This window comes from Pistacia vera, unplaced genomic scaffold (assembly GCF_008641045.1).
Source record: "Pistacia vera cultivar Batoury unplaced genomic scaffold, PisVer_v2 Contig320, whole genome shotgun sequence".
Taxonomy (NCBI): Eukaryota; Viridiplantae; Streptophyta; class Magnoliopsida; order Sapindales; family Anacardiaceae; genus Pistacia; species Pistacia vera.
Genome location: NW_022196136.1, coordinates 306,446 through 323,102, shown reverse-complemented (window position 1 = coordinate 323,102; position 16,657 = coordinate 306,446). Strand labels below are relative to the sequence as shown.

Below are 16,657 nucleotides of genomic sequence, written 5' to 3'. Positions count from 1 at the left end.
TATACCCAAGAAATCAACAATATTCCTCCCATCTGAAGCGCGGCCAGCGGGTCTCTTGAAGTAGGTCATGCCAAAAGGAAGACGCTGAGGAGGGAATGCTGCCCAAAACCCACCGGTGTCGGTATTTGAGTCTCCAAAGTTGAAGATTGCCTCATATTCACATTTTGAGTCACTCAAACAACCGCACATCGCCATCATCACCATCCAAATGACGAAGACCTTTCTCAGCATAACTAAGATTTTGGGTAATTGGAGAGCCATTTTTTTTCCCTTTAAACTAGATACATGGACAACGCAGAGACAAGTTTAGTGTTTCTGTGAAAGTATCCTAGACTGAACGGGACTTCTCTTATATAGAAGATTAAAACGAATGGTTCCAAATAGTGATCAAATCATATGGCAAACGAGTCCAGTTAACTAACACGTGGGTAGTGACAGTAGAAGGAGAATGGATAGAAAGTGAAGCAAATTTTAGGAAAGATTACGCAGAAACTTCAAAAGAATGACCAATGACGAAACGTTATATGGGGACGAATTGGCGATGAAGTGATGGACTTGTTGATATGCACTATTCTCAATTCAATCTGAATTTATATTTTAGTGGAGCAGGGAAGGGAACAGAAGCAGTATCTGATTATGAATAATACTTTGGGTACTAATGGATGGGTACTAATCTGTGTACTAACTAAAGCATAGTACCCGTACTATGCGCATAGTACGGGTACTATGCTTTAGTTAGTACACAGATTAGTACCCATCCATTAGTACCCAAAGTATTATTCATAATCAGATACTGCTTCTGTTCCCTTCCCTGCTCCACTAAAATATAAATTCAGATTGAATTGAGAAAAGTGCATATCAGCAAGTCCATCACTTCATCACCAATTCGTCCCCATATAACGTATCGTCATTGGTCATTCTTTTGAAGTTTCTGCATAATCTTTCCTAAAATTTGCTACACTTTCTATCCATTCTCCTTCTACTGTCACTACCCACGTGTTAGTTAACTGGACTCGTTTGCCATATGATTTGATCACCATCTGGAACCATTCGTTTTAATCTTCTATATAAGAGAAGTCCCGGTCAGTCTAGGATACTTTCACAGAAACACTAAACTTGTCTCTGCGTTGTCCATATATCTAGTTTAAAGGGAAAAAAAATGGCTCTCCAATTACCCAAAATCATAGTTATGCTGAGAAAGGTCTTCGTCATTTGGATGGTGATGATGGCGATGTGCGGTTGTTTGAGTGACTCAAAATGTGAATATGAGGCAATCTTCAACTTTGGAGACTCAAATACCGACACTGGTGGGTTTTGGGCAGCATTCCCTCCTCAGCGTCTTCCTTTTGGCATGACCTACTTCAAGAGACCCGCTGGTCGCGCTTCAGATGGGAGGAATATTGTTGATTTCTTGGGTAATATATATATATATATATTTTTTAACTCTCTCTAGTCTCTTTGATTTGTACTTCTGATTAAATTAAAATTAAATAGTTGACACCTGCCATAATTCACATAATAATTAATCAACTGTTTCTGAGTATCTGGTTGAAGTATATTATAGATAAATCTCATTCTTATGATTTAACAAGCACAATTGATTTCTGACATAGCTGTTTGTTGCGGTGCCGGGATACAGAATAAGGGAGAACCAATTTGTTTTCTCTGAAATAAATATAAACTCTTAAGTTACATTTGATAAGTAACGAACCTCTGTTTTCTCTGGTAAAAGCTTTGTCAATTTGTTTACTGATAACCGTCTCTTTTGTAGGCATACTTGTTTTCTTTATTGTATTTGTCCTGCTCGACAACTGTAGATTTCTTCCATGTCTTTTGCTCTAAACACGATCAGAATTTAAGCGTCTTATACTGAACAGACAACAGTAGTGTTTTTTTTATTGATATATTGGAGATTAGATTGTATATAGCTTGATTCCCCCATTAATTTTCCATGATATGGCGAGTTCTGCAAATGAAGGATGATTGATGAAGGCCAAAGTTGAAAAAGTTGGATTAGAGTAATGGTGTACAGTTCAAAAGGAGAGGTCCATGAGAGTTTTGGCACTATATTGAGCATTTAGCCCTCCAGGCTGGAGTTTTACTTGATGACAAATACTACCTCCACGATGATCTCTTTCGCCTTTTCTTTCTGAAACTTTTTTTGTTAATATTTTAAAATTGATCTAAATTTGATTACAACAAATTATTGTTTTTTTTGGTCATTTGACAGCTAAAGCTCTTGGATTTCCATACATAGACCCATATTTACAATCAATGGGATCAGATTTCAGACATGGTGCCAATTATGCTACGGCGGCCTCAACAGTTCTATTGCCTAACACTTCCTTGTTTGTTAGTGGGCTCAGCCCATTTTCTCTGGCTATCCAACTCAACCAAATGAAAAATTTCAAGACTAGAGTGGAGGAATTTCACGCCTCTGGTAAAACAGGTATATATATTAAAACCATTCTAGTTTCGAATTACTAATATAATCTTTCTAAGTAAATTACTTAAAATAAAAAAATGTTTGTTTCTTAGGCTCAACGAGGCTGCCTTCACCGGATGTCTTTGGAAAATCTATATATAATTTCTTCATCGGTCAAAATGATTTTACATCCCAATTAGCAGCTATTGGTGTAAGTGGTGTGAAGAAGTTTCTTCCTGATGTGATTAACACAATTGCTTGGACAATCAAGGTGTGATAATAATGGCTGAACCCTCTAAATTATTTTTCAATATTGTTAATACATATTAATTCTCTTTTGTCAAATTTTCATTTCCAGGAGATATATGCATTTGGTGGACGCACATTTTTTGTATTGAATCTTGCACCAATTGGTTGTTATCCTGCATTTTTGGTGGAGCTTCCACACAACAGTACAGATATCGACGTGTATGGTTGCTTGGTTTCTTACAACAGAGCTGTGGTGGATTATAATAACATGTTGAAGGAGACGCTAGACCAAATGAGGAAAGATCTACCAAAAGCCAACCTCATTTATGTTGACCTCCATTCCATATTCCTAGACCTCTTTCGACACCCAACAGCTCATGGTAAAACTTTTTTTTTATTCACCCACTACTAAAAAATATATTATCATATGTATATACGTAGTTACAAATTAATATGAATTATTTTGGCAGGACTTACTTATGGTCCCAAGGCTTGTTGTGGGCTTGGAGGCGGTGCCTATAATTTTGATGCTGGTGTTTTTTGTGGAAATAGCAAGGTGATTAATGGAAAGAATGTAACAGCCACAGCCTGTACTGACCCATTCAATTATGTAAGCTGGGATGGAATACACGCCACTGAAGCTGCAAACTTAATTATGACAAAGGCCATTCTCAATGGCTCGCTCTTTGATCCTCCTTTTCCCCTTAACAAGCTCTGTGATCTACGTCCTATAGCTTGATCCCCTGTATTTTTAAGGATGTAATTACCTAGCAATAATCAATAATAAAATGTTTCTTATTTTTTAGCATTATCATTAATGTTGGTTTTAACCACAATAATAATTCTATCTACTCCATCAAGTTAAACTAATTAGAAATGTCTCACCTTGATCTGATACGCTACATAGAGGAGATTATGTCTGGTAAATCCTCTTTTACGTTTATGTTGGATGAATGATACAGGCACAAAAACCAAGCTGCCGTCTTCATGAAGACCAGCCCATGCTTTTGCTGTTGTAGTTACTCCTACCCATATATGCAAATCCTCTTTTGCTGTTCTGACCATTGATGCTGAAGGCATTTTACTTCTTCCAATCCATGTTGTATCTAAAGCAACTCCTTTGTCTGCTTCACCCTCCATTTTTTTCATCTTCCTCTTTTTAACTACCTTATATATAACCACTTCAACCAAAATCAACACAGCCATCCCACCAAATACACTCACAAAAATTATCACCCACCGTTTCTCAGCGTCGGTTTCTTTCACTTCATCATCTGGACGGAGATGGAATTATAATCGCAAAGCGCCCTGACACCTTACTAGCGCATACATTTGGCTCACTCATGTCGGTAATTTAAGTTGTTTTACGAAAACCAAATCTCACACATTGTGGTGTTACATTTTTATCTCCGACAACAAAGTCAGGAAAAGTAACATTGATAAGATCATCTCCCTTTAAGCTGAAAGCTAGTTCCTCATTGCCTAAATTTTTTGAATTTGAAGCATCATAAACAGTGAAGCCAACCATTGGAGTAATTACGCACTTCAAAGTAAGAAGACGACCAATTTCCTAAATTTTCATAGACTATAGCTATAAAAGATAACATCCGACGGTAAAAGCTGAGCCACGACACCTAGAAATAAGAGAGTATCTTTGCCAACGAGGACTGGCTTGGCTCTGCCATTTGCGTGTGCTTGGTCTATCCTTCAACAAGATTAGCGGTGAGATGACAGAATTCACTGATGGCTTGTCTAATTGCACCAACTGCAGGTTAGAGTACTTACATTTGGGGTACAATATACTGGGTGGGAATATTCCTAATTCCTTGGAGCACTTGAGGAATATGAAATCTTCTACTTCATAAAAACCCTTTCTCAGGTTAGATCACCAACTCCATTGGAAATTTGTCATCCTTAGAAGAATTCTATCTTTCTGAAAATGGAATGAAAGGAACAATTCTGGCTAGTCTAGGACAACTCTCATCCTTAGTTGCGTTGGATATAAATTATAATCAGTGGGAGGGTGTCATGACAGAAGCTCATTTTTCTAGTCTCACAAGCTTAAAAGACTTATCGATTGTCCAGAGTTATTCTAACATCACCTTGGTTTTTAATGTGAGTTCTGAGTGGATTCCTACTTCAAACTTAAGTACCTCAACCTCAAATCCTGTCTAGTGGGTCCAAAATTTCCTATGTGGCTAAGAAATCAAAACGAACTAAACTCTGTGGCTATTTGGCATGATAATATTTCAGACACCAAACCAGATTGGTTTTGGAAGTTAGATTTGTTTCTGGATGTTTTGGACTTCAGTTATAATCAGTTAAACGGTAAAATACCGAACACAATCAAGTTCGGTCCTAATGCTGTAGTGTTCTTGAACTACAACCAGTTTACTGGCCCTTTGCCAGTATTTTCATCAAATATCACTTCTTTCCATTTGGATAACTTTTTTTCTGGACCCATTCCTGAAGACTTCGGTGAACGAATGCCCATGTTGTCAGATGTTGACATCTCTTTTTAACTTCCTATGGTTCCATTCCCTTGTCAATTGGGAATTTAAGTCATTTGTTCACTCTTGTTCTCACCAATAACCAGTTGACGGGAAAAATCTCAGATTTCTGGTCTAGTTTAACAGCTGTCTATGTCATAAACGTAGCAAACAACTATTTAACTGGTGAGATACCAAGTTCGTTGGGTAATTTGGGTTTTGTTTCACCTATATTCCTGACGCTGAGCAACAACCAGCTATCAGGGGAAATTACTTCAGCCTTGAAGAACTGCACAGAAATTACAACTCCTGATCTTGGAGATAATAAACTTTCGGGTAGCATTCCGGCGTGGATAAGAGAAAGGTTCCCATCTCTGCTGATTTTACGTCTAAGGTCAAACTTGTTCCATGGGAGCATTCCCTCATAATTATGCAATCTCTCCTCTCTTCATATATTGGACCTTGCTCATAATAATCTTTCAGGATCAATTCCCCCATGTCTAGGGAATTTGAGTGGTATTTCTGTTGATGCTGAAAATGTGAGATATGAAGGGCAGTTGTTGGTGGCAACAAAGGGAAGAGAATACCTGTATGATACGGGGAATCTCTATCTTGTGAACAGCATTGATCTTTCTAGCAGCAGCCTGCGGCGAGAGTTGCCTGATCTTACAAATTTTTCAAGGCTGGGGATCTTAAACTTATCTATGAATCATTTGACTGGGAAAGTACCTGAGAGTATTGGAAGCTTAAAACAATCGGAAAGAGAGATTCACATGAACCAAGAGGTCCCACAGGCAAGAGAGACTTTCTAGAGATTTCGTGTGTGGACACGAAGCACAATTCACACGTGGCAAGACAAATCCAGACATTTCATGTCTAAGAAAGCCGCGAAAGATCTCGAAAACTGAAGAAGGTTTTTTTTTCACTTAAAATCTAGTAAGAACCTTTCCATATATATAAAAGGCTTAATATCGCTCATATTTCAATCTCATCCAGAAAAGAAAACACAACTGATCGCATAAGAGAGGTCACAACAAGAATTTGAATCGTTATTTTGGGTTTGTGGATTGAATTCGTGCTGATAACTCACTCATCAGGATTGCGGAACCGTTTTGGTGGAGCTTTCATTTTTGAATAAATTGTAAGTTCTTTCTCCTCCCGCCTAATAGTGTAACATTGTTTTTCCTTTGCTTTAGAAGCTAAAAGTTCAATTATATCTTTTTTGGATTATATATGGCGGTCATTGGAATTTAGTGGTTTTTGGTTTCACCAAATGAAGTACATTCGCGCGCAATTCTTTATACGTTAGAAATTTTTTATTAGTAATGCTTTTACATTCTGAGTAGGTTTAGTTGAAATTTGTGCTCACCTGTTTTACTTGTCCATCACCTCTTGAGGTTTATAGTGCTTCAACTTTCTTTGTGAGTTTCATTGTCATCATTTTGATTAATCGTTTACTCTGCTTAGCGCTAAAAATTGTCATGGATGTTTCATTTGAGGCAAAAATAGTAACGATTGAAATGAGTGTGATAGGTAGATGAATATTAACTACCAATGTCTACTTTATACAATCGAATTTCTGTTACTTTGAATCGCCCAGAGCTTATCTTTATTTTTTGATCTCAGATTTTAGTGTTGAAAGTTTTATAAAATACAGTCACTATCTATGTCTATTGATCTGAATAGCAGTTGTTTTTTATTTGTATTAGGGTAACAGTTTGGGAATTTAGAGGCTTAATTATGTATATATTATAGTATTTTTTTTTTTTAATTATGAGAAGGTTTAATTTAATTATACAGCTTTCATTTTCTCTTTTAACGTAAGCTAAAAGTATCTCGAATGATTATGATTTAGAAAGGGTTAGGTTAAGTTACGTAATTTTTGCACGAATCTATTTGTCTCCTCGTAATACTATTTATTTTTCCTTTGTTTTCACTATGCTTATAGCCCTTTGTCTCTTTCATCAGAGACGCCTTCAGATATTGCCGGTAATTCTACCAACACTTCGGGTGGTTCACAGAGCAACGTTTACAACTTTTTCGAGAACTGTCTGGTGTGTTGCTTAAATTAAAATGATGCCCATCTACATGGACTCATATCCTCACCAAAGAAGCCAGGTGCCATCTGGTCAGGTTTATTATCCTAGCTATGATGGCATCCCGCCTCAGATGACGGTGGATCAAGCTATATATCCTATGATGTGTGGACCTTGGAGTAATGGCAGCAACTGTGGCCACATGAACCCGTGTTATGCATGCTCCAACCATGGCAACTTCCCAGTTTATTACAGTTTTAATCCTCCTACCTCTCATTTCACATCGTCACCATGCCATCATAGCTGTGGACATCATCCTGTATTCAATGCACCATACCATGTGCAATACCCATTTTCTCCACATCATTCAATGGTGCAGCCTAGGCATGAATATGATAAGGAGGCACAAAGAGACTATCACTGCTGTGGCTGTCCTAATCACATATGCAATCAGAGAAGTGAAAGAGGTGTAAAGATTGAAGAGCAGGAGCCTGACATTGCGAAGAAAAATGATTCATTGGTTCCAATCAACTCAAAAAATAACCCATATCCAGTTATGTGGATCCCACCTGAGTAAATGATGAAAAATTATGAGTATGGAAGGCCTCTTGAATCGGAGGTAGCAGACCAGAAGAATGCTTCATGCAACACAAAATCCCATGAGGATATAAAGTCCTCTGAAAAAGGGCCAACAGTTTGGAATGGCTGGTTTCCACTAGACTTGAACAGCCTTAAACCTTTGATGCATGATGAGGATAAAGAGAGAACAGACAACCAACTGAATGAGGATAAAATGAGGCAATTCCCATATCCCATTATCTGGATGCCCTCTAATGATGGGAAAGAGGAGGCTCAAAAGGACCAAAGGAAGATGAATGGCTGGTTTCCAATTGACACAAGTGGCCTCAAACCCTTGATGAAAGGTGAAGATGAGAAGGGAAGACAGAATCAACAAGTTGAGGATAAAAGGAGGCAATTCCCTTATCCTATAATCTGGGTGCCTTCTCATAGTGAGCAAGAGCAGGCTGAAAAGAAAGACAAAAGGGATCCAAATGCTGATTCAATTGCTGAGGAGGAACCACTATCCAGCTTCAAGTTCATTCCCGTGAAGCCTTCAGAGATCGATGATAGCATGAACAAATCTGAAAACAAGAAAAATTCTGGTGGTCAGGCTAAAAGCTCACAGACAATGGAGAACATTCCCAATCAGAAACTCAATTCGACAAAGAAAGTGGAAGTGCAGAGAAAGGAAGACAACTCTGATGAAACTAAGAAAGTATGTGATGCTCCATCAAAGTATGCCGAAAGTGTTGTTACAGACAATCCTACAGGAAACAGTGTTAGAAGACAGTTATCCCCTCAAAAGACATCTAAGTTACCTCCCGTTTCTCTGAGAGTTGAACCTTTATCAAGAAAGAAAAATGGTGATGGCAGTTCAAGGTCTCTTAGTCCCCCTGGCTCCAACAAACAATCGCAGGAGAAAGCAAAAGACTCTCACAGGCCTTCTGCTTCATTGTGTTTGAAAGAGAACACGCTACAGGATACACAAGCACGAGATGGTTTCATGAACAAGAGCAAGGAGGTGGAGCTAGCAGAAGCAGAGAGGAAGGTTGTTGACATGGCAGATGATAAAAACTGTGAAAAGAAGAATGAAGACTGGAGGAGTGGATCTCAGAGGGAAAATTCTGTGAGGTTGCCCGTTGATTCTGAAAAAGACATATCCAGGAAATCATCTACAAAGGAAACTGAAAAGGATGGTTACAAGTTCAAAGAGGACAAGAGGGTAAGAGAGGGGGGAGATATTGTGAGTGAGATGGCAACCGAAGTAACTAAAGCATCTCATTCAGCTGAAGCACCTGATGGTGAAGGACTAAAAAAGATAAAGAATTTGTCCGATGTGGAAGCTGCCATGCGTATTCAGTCTGCTACCGCGGGTTTGAGGTGAGGAGAATGGAACCACTGAAGAAATTGAAGCAAATGGCTACTGTCTGTGAACAGGTGGCAGAGGTTAGAAACCGTATACAAGCTCTTGAATCTTCTTCTAATTTACAGAAAAATGATAGGGAAAGAGATGTAATTGGGGAAATGATAATGCGGCTTCTTCTGAAATTAGACACCATTCAGGTATGTGCCCACATTTTTTAAGTGATGTCAAAATTATATTTCATATATCTTGTTTTTTTTTTTTTTTTTCTACCTCTATCCGAGAGGTGTAAGGGATATCTCTCAATTACATTGTTATGCATCTTTTGATTGTTGATGACTAAATTATATAATCTGTCAGCTCAGTCATTGGTATTTGGATAGTGTAAATAGATGATCCAAACCCTTGCGTACACGCACAAAAATAATCTGAGCAAGTGATTGAAGGTTTTCTGTAGTTTGCAAGTATCCAATCTGATGTCACTCTTATTGATAATATTGTTAATGATTGTGTGTTAGGGCTTGCATCCAAGTCTTAGGGACATCAGAAAAGCTTTGGCGAAAGAGCTCATAACCCTGCAGGAAACACTTGATCTGCTGGTTACCAAGAAGTCTAAAGAAGTTACTAAAGTTTCTACTGATCCCAAGATTGACGCCCACACTGATGTAAGCATGCATGAAATGCAAAACAAGGAGGCAGGAATTGTTGAAAACTCTGTTGAGACCAGTGGTGATAATAGCATTAACATGAAAGAGAAAGATCATAGTCAGCTTTCCCAGAATGCACCAAGAGAAGAGAATGCTGCCAATGGAGTGCATGATCCTATTAAAACTTTCAAGACAGAGATAGAAGAGAAAAATGGAGTCAAGCCCAGCTCTGAGGAAATAGTGGGGGCACTGGCTGCAGGTGATGCACTACATGTGGATGATAATCTGCGGGTGAACGAGTTGAGGGAATTGCCTATTGAATTGATTGAAGAGCATCCTGCGGTTTCCAAGTTGGAGGAAGTCAAACTAACTGGGAAAGGGGAGAACGAGATTGAAGATGGTGAAATGGAATCCAACATGTTATCAGGTCCTAATTTATCGACTGATGTTGATAACATGATGGCCTGTGAAGTTGAAGTTGACAACAAGACAGCAGCCACCAAAGAGCCAGAAACAAATCTGTTGGCTGAACTTCCTCTGGGTGTAATTGAAGATGAGCCAGCTGTTTCTGCATTTGAAGAGCCAGAAACAAATTTGTTGGCTGAACTTCCTCTGGGTGGAATTGAAGATGAGCCAGCTGTTTCTGCATTTGAAGAGCCAGAAACAAATCTGTTGGCTGAACATCCTCTGGGCGTTATTGAAGATGACCAGTTGTTTCTGCATTTGCGGAGCACGAACAGACTGAGGCAGGAAGGAGAGACCTTATGCCATGGTGAAGCGATAGATAATGTGGCAACCAATACAACTGCTCTAATGGAAGAAGAAGATTTGGTGAAGGTGATGGAGGTGCCTGTGAATGCAGTACCCGAAGTAGGAAATTCAACCTTGTCTTCAATAGCAGAGGGAGTAAAAAGTGATGAAGTGGCTATAGTTGGAGAGAGAGGTCAAGAATGATAGATGTTGATCATGTGCGCTCTCTTTTATCAGCAGTTAAAAAGTTTCACTGAGGAGTCCGAGGAAAGAGAGAAGAAATCTGGGAGCCGGAAGTAAATGGAAAGAAAGAAGACGATGTGCTGCTTGACTCACAAAGCGAGGAAGCAAAGTGTTTAATTGACGAAGACAAATGGAAGATGAGCTGCGTTGTGAGTTTGAAAGCACCAAGAAGATGCTGTTGTTGCTACACCAACATCCCAGAAATCTCTTGATGAAAGACATTGTAATGGAAAGAGATAAGAAGTTGATAGAAGAGAATGCAAAATTAAGAGAGATGATGGAGAAGCTGATGGAAGCAGGAAAAGAGCAGTTAACTGTGATATCCAACTTAACTGGAAAAGTGAAAGATTTGGAGAAAGCTGTCGAAGAACAAAAAACATGGAACAAGACGCTACAGAAAAACTGGTACCAAATTGTTTAATAATTCCACAAAGGACAGGGCTGCTAGTGTGTGCTATGTAAGCAAGCGAGATCTTTCTCAAAATCAAAAACAGTTGGTGATATATATGTAATATGGAACATGTAATGGTCGTGGCTGAGTGACAGTATGGTTGATGCGTCTAATGTGTTTGGTATGTATGAAATAAAATTTATGTTTCTTTTAATAGTTTGGTATTTGCTGCTTGTCCAAGGTATGTTATTATAATACTGGATACATCTAGAACTTCTGTAGCGCATTTTGAGCAGCGACGTGAAAGCATTCACATTTCACCCTTGTTATTATTTGGATCATGCCATCTTTGACAGCCGGAAAATATTATTGGGAACTAATCTAAAGGGAAAATCCCTACAAGAATGCATCATGTTTGTTTGTACTTTTTATATAAATACACTTAACGTGAACTGACATTTCAAAACATATTTTTAATAACCAAAGGTCATTCCCATCATTTTATAGAAAAATCACAGACAACTTTCTTCTCGATCCATTCCCTTAACAGAATACCAAACAAGATTTTAATCATTAGAAATCTCCACCGGTGCAATGAAGGATATTGATGAAAAAGTTGAAAAGTTGGATTAGGTAATGGGGTACAGTTCAAAGGAGAGTCCATAGAGTTTTGGCATATATTGAGCATTTAGTCCTCCAGGCTGGAGTTTTTCTTGATGACAAATACTACTTCCACGACGATCTCTTTCGCCTTCTCTTTCTGAAACTTTTTTTTTTTTTTTTTTAACATTTTAAATTGATCTAATTTGATTACCACAATTTTTTGTTTTTTTTTTTGTCATTTGACAGCTAAGCTCTTGGATTTCCATACATAGACCCATATTACAATCAATGGGATCAATTCAGACATGGAGCCAATTATGCTACGGCGGCTTCAACAGTTCTATTGCCTAACTTCCTTTTTTTGTGGGCTCAGCCATTTTCCTTGGCTTCCAACTCAACCAATGAAAAATTTCAAGACTAGAGTGGAGGAATTCACTCCTCTGGTAAAACAGGGATTATATTAAAACCATTCTAGTTTCAATTACTATAATTTTCTACGTAAATTACTTAAAAAAAAAAATGTTTGTTTCTTAGGCTCAACGAAGCTGCCTTCACCATGTCTTTGGAAAATCTATATATAATTCTTATCGGCAAAATGATTTACATCCCAATTAGCAGCTATTGGTGTAAGTGGTGTGAAGAAGTTTCTTCCTGATGTGATTAACACAATTGCTTGGACAATCAAGGTGTGATAATAATGGCTGAACCCTCTAAATTATTTTTCAATACTGTTAATACTATTAATTTTCTTCTATCAAATTTCCATTTCCAGGAGATATATGCATTTGGTGGACGCCATTTTTTGTATTGAATCTTGCACCAATTGGTTGTTATCCTCATTTTAGTGGAGCTTCACAACAACAGTACGATATCGACGATGGTTGCTTGCTTTCTTACAACAAGGCTGTGGTGGATTATAATAACATGTTGAAGCGACACTAGACCAAATGAGAAAAGATCTTCCAAAAGCTAACCTCATTTATGTTGACCTCCATTCCATATTCCTAGACCTCTTTCGACACCCAACAGCTTATGGTAAAACTTTTATTTTATTCACCCACTACTAAAAAATATATTATCATATGTATATATGTGTTACAAATTAATATGAATTGTTTTGGCAGGACTTACTTATGGTCCCGAGGCTTGTTGTGCCTATAATTTTGATGTGGTGTTTTTTTGTGGAAATAGCAAGGTGATTAATGGAAAGAGTGTAACAGCCACAGCCTGTATGACCCATTCAATTATGTAAGCTGGGATGGAATACACGCCACTGAAGCTGCAAACTTAATTATGACAAAGGCCATTCTCATGGCTCGCTTTTGATCCTCCTTTTCCATTAACAAGCTCTGTGATCTACATCCTATAGCTTGATCCTATTTTTAAGGATGTATTATCTAACAATAATCAATAATAAAATGTTTCTTATCATCAATAGTGTTGGTTTAAACCACAATAATAATTCTATCTACACCATCAAATAAACTAATTAAAAGTGTCTCACCTTGATCTGATACGCTACATAGAGGAGATATATCTGGTAAATCCTCTTTTACGTTTATGTTGATGAATGATACAGGCACAAAAGCCAAGCGCCGTCTTCTGAAAGACCAGCCCATGCTTTTGCTTTTCTAGTTACTCCTACCCATATAGCAAATTTATCTGAACTATAATTAAAAAACGTACAATATGCTCTGAACAATAGTTCTACCACAGATGCCAATGAAACTGTGTACCCCTTTTTTTCTTTTTTAATCGAGATTAATTAATTTCTATCGATTCTCGCAATCAAAGTGTAAGCACAAATGAAAATAAAGTACTGCAAATTAGTACTTTAAAAAAAAAAAAAAAAAATCATCAATCTGATCAAAATTAAAAAACAATGTAAAAATGGGGGGAAAAATGTACAAAAGTAATAAGTGGGCATGTGTTAGGAGCATACTCTTGTTCAAGGGCTGGCTGTGTTCTACCATTGATGCTGAAGGCATTTTACTTCTTCCAATCCATGTTATATCTAAGCAACTCCTTTGTCAGCTTCACCCTCCATTTTTTTCATCTTCCTCTTTTAACCCTTATATATAACCACTCCACCAAATTAACACAGCCATCCCACCAAATACACTCACAAATTATCACCCACCGTTTCTCAGCCTCGGTTTCTTCACTTCATCATCTGGAGGAGGTGGCGGAGATGGATTATAATCGCAAAACCGCCCTAACACTTAGTAGCGCACACATTTGGCTCACTCATTTGGTTATTGAATTGTTTTACAAACCAAATCCACACGTGGTGTTACATTTTTATCGCCGACAACAAAGTCGGGAAAAGTAACATTGATAAGATCATCTCCTTTAAGGGAAAACTAGCTCCTCATTGCCTAAATTTTTTGAATTTGAAGCATCATAAACATGAAGCCAACCACTGGAGTCACCATGGAATAATTCCGCACTCCAAAGTAAGAGAAGACCAATTTCCTAAATTTTCATAGACTATAGCTATCCTTTTGGCGTAAGGTGTTGTAACAACCCTTGGTGGATATTAATGGAATTGTAATTTGCTCCACTTGTCCAAAATGTCCAGCTACGTAGTCTAAAAGCCGAAAGGTGCATACCGCTGTAGTTAGAAGGGAGGAAATATTGAACAGACGACCTGTATGATGTTTTGGAAGTGTTTCTTCGCAACTATGAAATAAATCATCTAATAAGTCAACATCACTGTATTAAACCCATACGCCATTGACGATAACAAAAAACAAACAAACACGCAGATGATAAACCCTTTTCTATAAGACTCCATCGAAGCTTACTTGTGATTTTCATGTCGAACGATTTTCAAGAAATACGATCACCAAGATCCATCTTCTTTCAATTTCAGCTAGGCTGGAAAATAATTGATGACCAAAGCTAGCTTTCTTCTTCTCTTCTTATATAAACAAGAAATGGAGACCACACCCACGAAAAAGATCCTTCCTCAATGAAAGTTTTGCACCAAAACAAGTGGAATTTAATATTGCATGCAACGCAAGAATCATCTATAAAAGGCTTTGTTGAAATAGGTAACCAAATCACCTTAGAAAAAGAAGAAGAGTTGATAGAGAATCGGTCTGAATTCTTCAAAAGATAATTGGTTCGTCGTCGTGTTGTTCTTGGCTTTTGTCTAAGAGTAAGTGGGTGAGTTGGAAAACCTAGCATAATTAATGAATGCAAGAATGTTATAGTAACAAGAATATTAACATATTAGACTGGCAGCACCATTAGAAAAAGAAAAGAAAGAATCCTTTTGAGTTGGGTTATGGTGTTTCCATATCTTTAGTTTTGTATTTGTATTGCTTTTGATTCCTCTTCAGTTGGTTGTTGGTTAGTGGAACAACTTGTTGTGACCCGACGGTGCCCGAAGCCTTGGGACGGTATCTCCGCAAGTGAAGACACAAACCTCCATAATTAGATTTCTTAATTTTAGCCATGCTTTTGGTCAAAATCAATCTTCTTTTTATTAATTAAAATCGTTACTCTCCATTCTAACCTATTTATTATTTTTATATTATAAAAACACAACTTACAAATGAAACCATCATTTCTTCTTGTTGGTAAAGGTTATTACGAGGCCGGCCCCTTATGACATTTGGAAAGTTTGCTTACGTAATTTCTGCTATACTCAGTCAACCTAAATGGAGAAAAGTCCGGCCCAATCCCACTCACTTGTTACCAAAAACTGCTCAGTCCTGTTAAGTTCAGTTATACGATTTATGAATTTTTTTTTATATGATCGAAGTGTTTGAGTCATTTTATATGTTTTGACTATTTTTCTGAATTTAAATATCGATCGGATAAGATTTCTAATATTACTTATTAACAACTAGATAAGATTCGAACCAAACTTTTGATAATACACCCAAAGTTTATATTGAACCATTCTACAACAAAAAGTAATTTAAGGTGATTTGGTCTCTTATTAGTCTTCATTACACGTGTTAATTAATTAATTGATTACATTAAAATTTAAAATTAAAAAAAATAAATATTGTACATTTTATGTGACCTTATGTACTGATGAAATGTTAATGACAAATCAGTTGAATAGTAATCAGGGTCGTTTGGAATCTTCAAAACACCGCGTTTAAGAATCGAAGGGAATCATTGATCCGGTTGTGTATTGGGATTGTACAGCAAATAACATACGTTATAAAATTCAAGTGATGCTTACAATACAGATGATGGCAAATATAAACAAAATTAAACGACAAGTCGTTTGCACATGTAATAATACGTAATGAACTACACAAACGAATCTCTACTCGGTACCGCAGGCAATCCGGACTCTCTCTAGTAGCCTAAGCCACCTACTAGGACCCCTCAAACGTGATTACAGATAGAGAAGTAGCCATCAAATGACGAGATGATCCACGTGTCAAACAGAGGAACGGTGTCCGAAATATAACAATAAAATATCCATAATTAAAACAAAATATTATAACCAAACAGAAAATCTAGCGATAAGAGTATCACTCTCCTCAACAAATTATCAATCAAATGGCAGCGACGGCGATGCGGCGGCCACTGCTGTGTTGACTCCACGTTTCTGCACCACCTCCACTGTCAAATCCCCTTGCTGCTCTGCTCTTCCTTATCTTCCTCCTCGTTTGTCTGTCTCATCTTTCTCTTCTTCCATTAAACAAGTTTCAGGACAACACACACTTGTTAATATTGTTGTGTTTACAAGCTTGCATTTTTTGTTGCTTAGTGAAAGTTCAACTATGTATCAATGTTGGGTTACTTGCAGAAACAATACTGAAAAACTTATTAAGGGTGGTTTTTGGTTGGTAATGACAAAAATTTAGTTGGAGAACAATAATTTAGGACTTGGAAGTGGATGTAATGTTGTTTCAATATATAGCTAATA

General features: G+C 37.5%; 2 protein-coding genes and 2 pseudogenes across 2 annotated transcripts; all 4 read left to right on the top strand.

Moving 5' to 3' along the window:
* The first annotated feature begins 845 nt into the window (after positions 1 to 845).
* LOC116136931 (GDSL esterase/lipase At4g01130) lies at positions 846 to 3,485 on the top strand. The gene is made up of 5 exons (XM_031422609.1): positions 846 to 1,415; positions 2,231 to 2,449; positions 2,539 to 2,696; positions 2,784 to 3,054; positions 3,145 to 3,485. Exons 1-5 carry the CDS (start codon positions 1,160 to 1,162, stop codon positions 3,411 to 3,413), a joined length of 1,173 nt encoding a protein of 390 aa, XP_031278469.1. The 5' UTR covers positions 846 to 1,159; the 3' UTR covers positions 3,414 to 3,485.
* Positions 3,486 to 3,550: 65 nt separating this feature from the next.
* On the top strand, positions 3,551 to 5,975 carry LOC116136998 (annotated as a pseudogene).
* Positions 5,976 to 6,115: 140 nt separating this feature from the next.
* On the top strand, positions 6,116 to 11,483 carry LOC116136997 (BAG family molecular chaperone regulator 6). Its single transcript, XM_031422680.1, is given in 5 exon segments — positions 6,116 to 6,304; positions 7,132 to 9,124; positions 9,127 to 9,323; positions 9,642 to 10,713; positions 10,901 to 11,483. Coding segments are annotated over 4 exon segments (3,441 nt in total). The 5' UTR covers positions 6,116 to 6,304; positions 7,132 to 7,236; the 3' UTR covers positions 11,185 to 11,483.
* An 879-nt stretch (positions 11,484 to 12,362) lies between these two features.
* LOC116136996 lies at positions 12,363 to 13,131 on the top strand (annotated as a pseudogene).
* Positions 13,132 to 16,657: the final 3,526 nt, after the last annotated feature.

Coding starts and splice junctions, on each gene's coding strand:
- LOC116136931 (XM_031422609.1), top strand. CDS start 1,160: ATGGCTCTCCAATTACCCAAAATCATAGTTATGCTGAGAAAGGTCTTC. Junction 2,697..2,783: donor CAATTGCTTGGACAATCAAG/GTGTGATAATAA, acceptor TTTCATTTCCAG/GAGATATATGCATTTGGTGG. Junction 3,055..3,144: donor TCGACACCCAACAGCTCATG/GTAAAACTTTTT, acceptor TTATTTTGGCAG/GACTTACTTATGGTCCCAAG.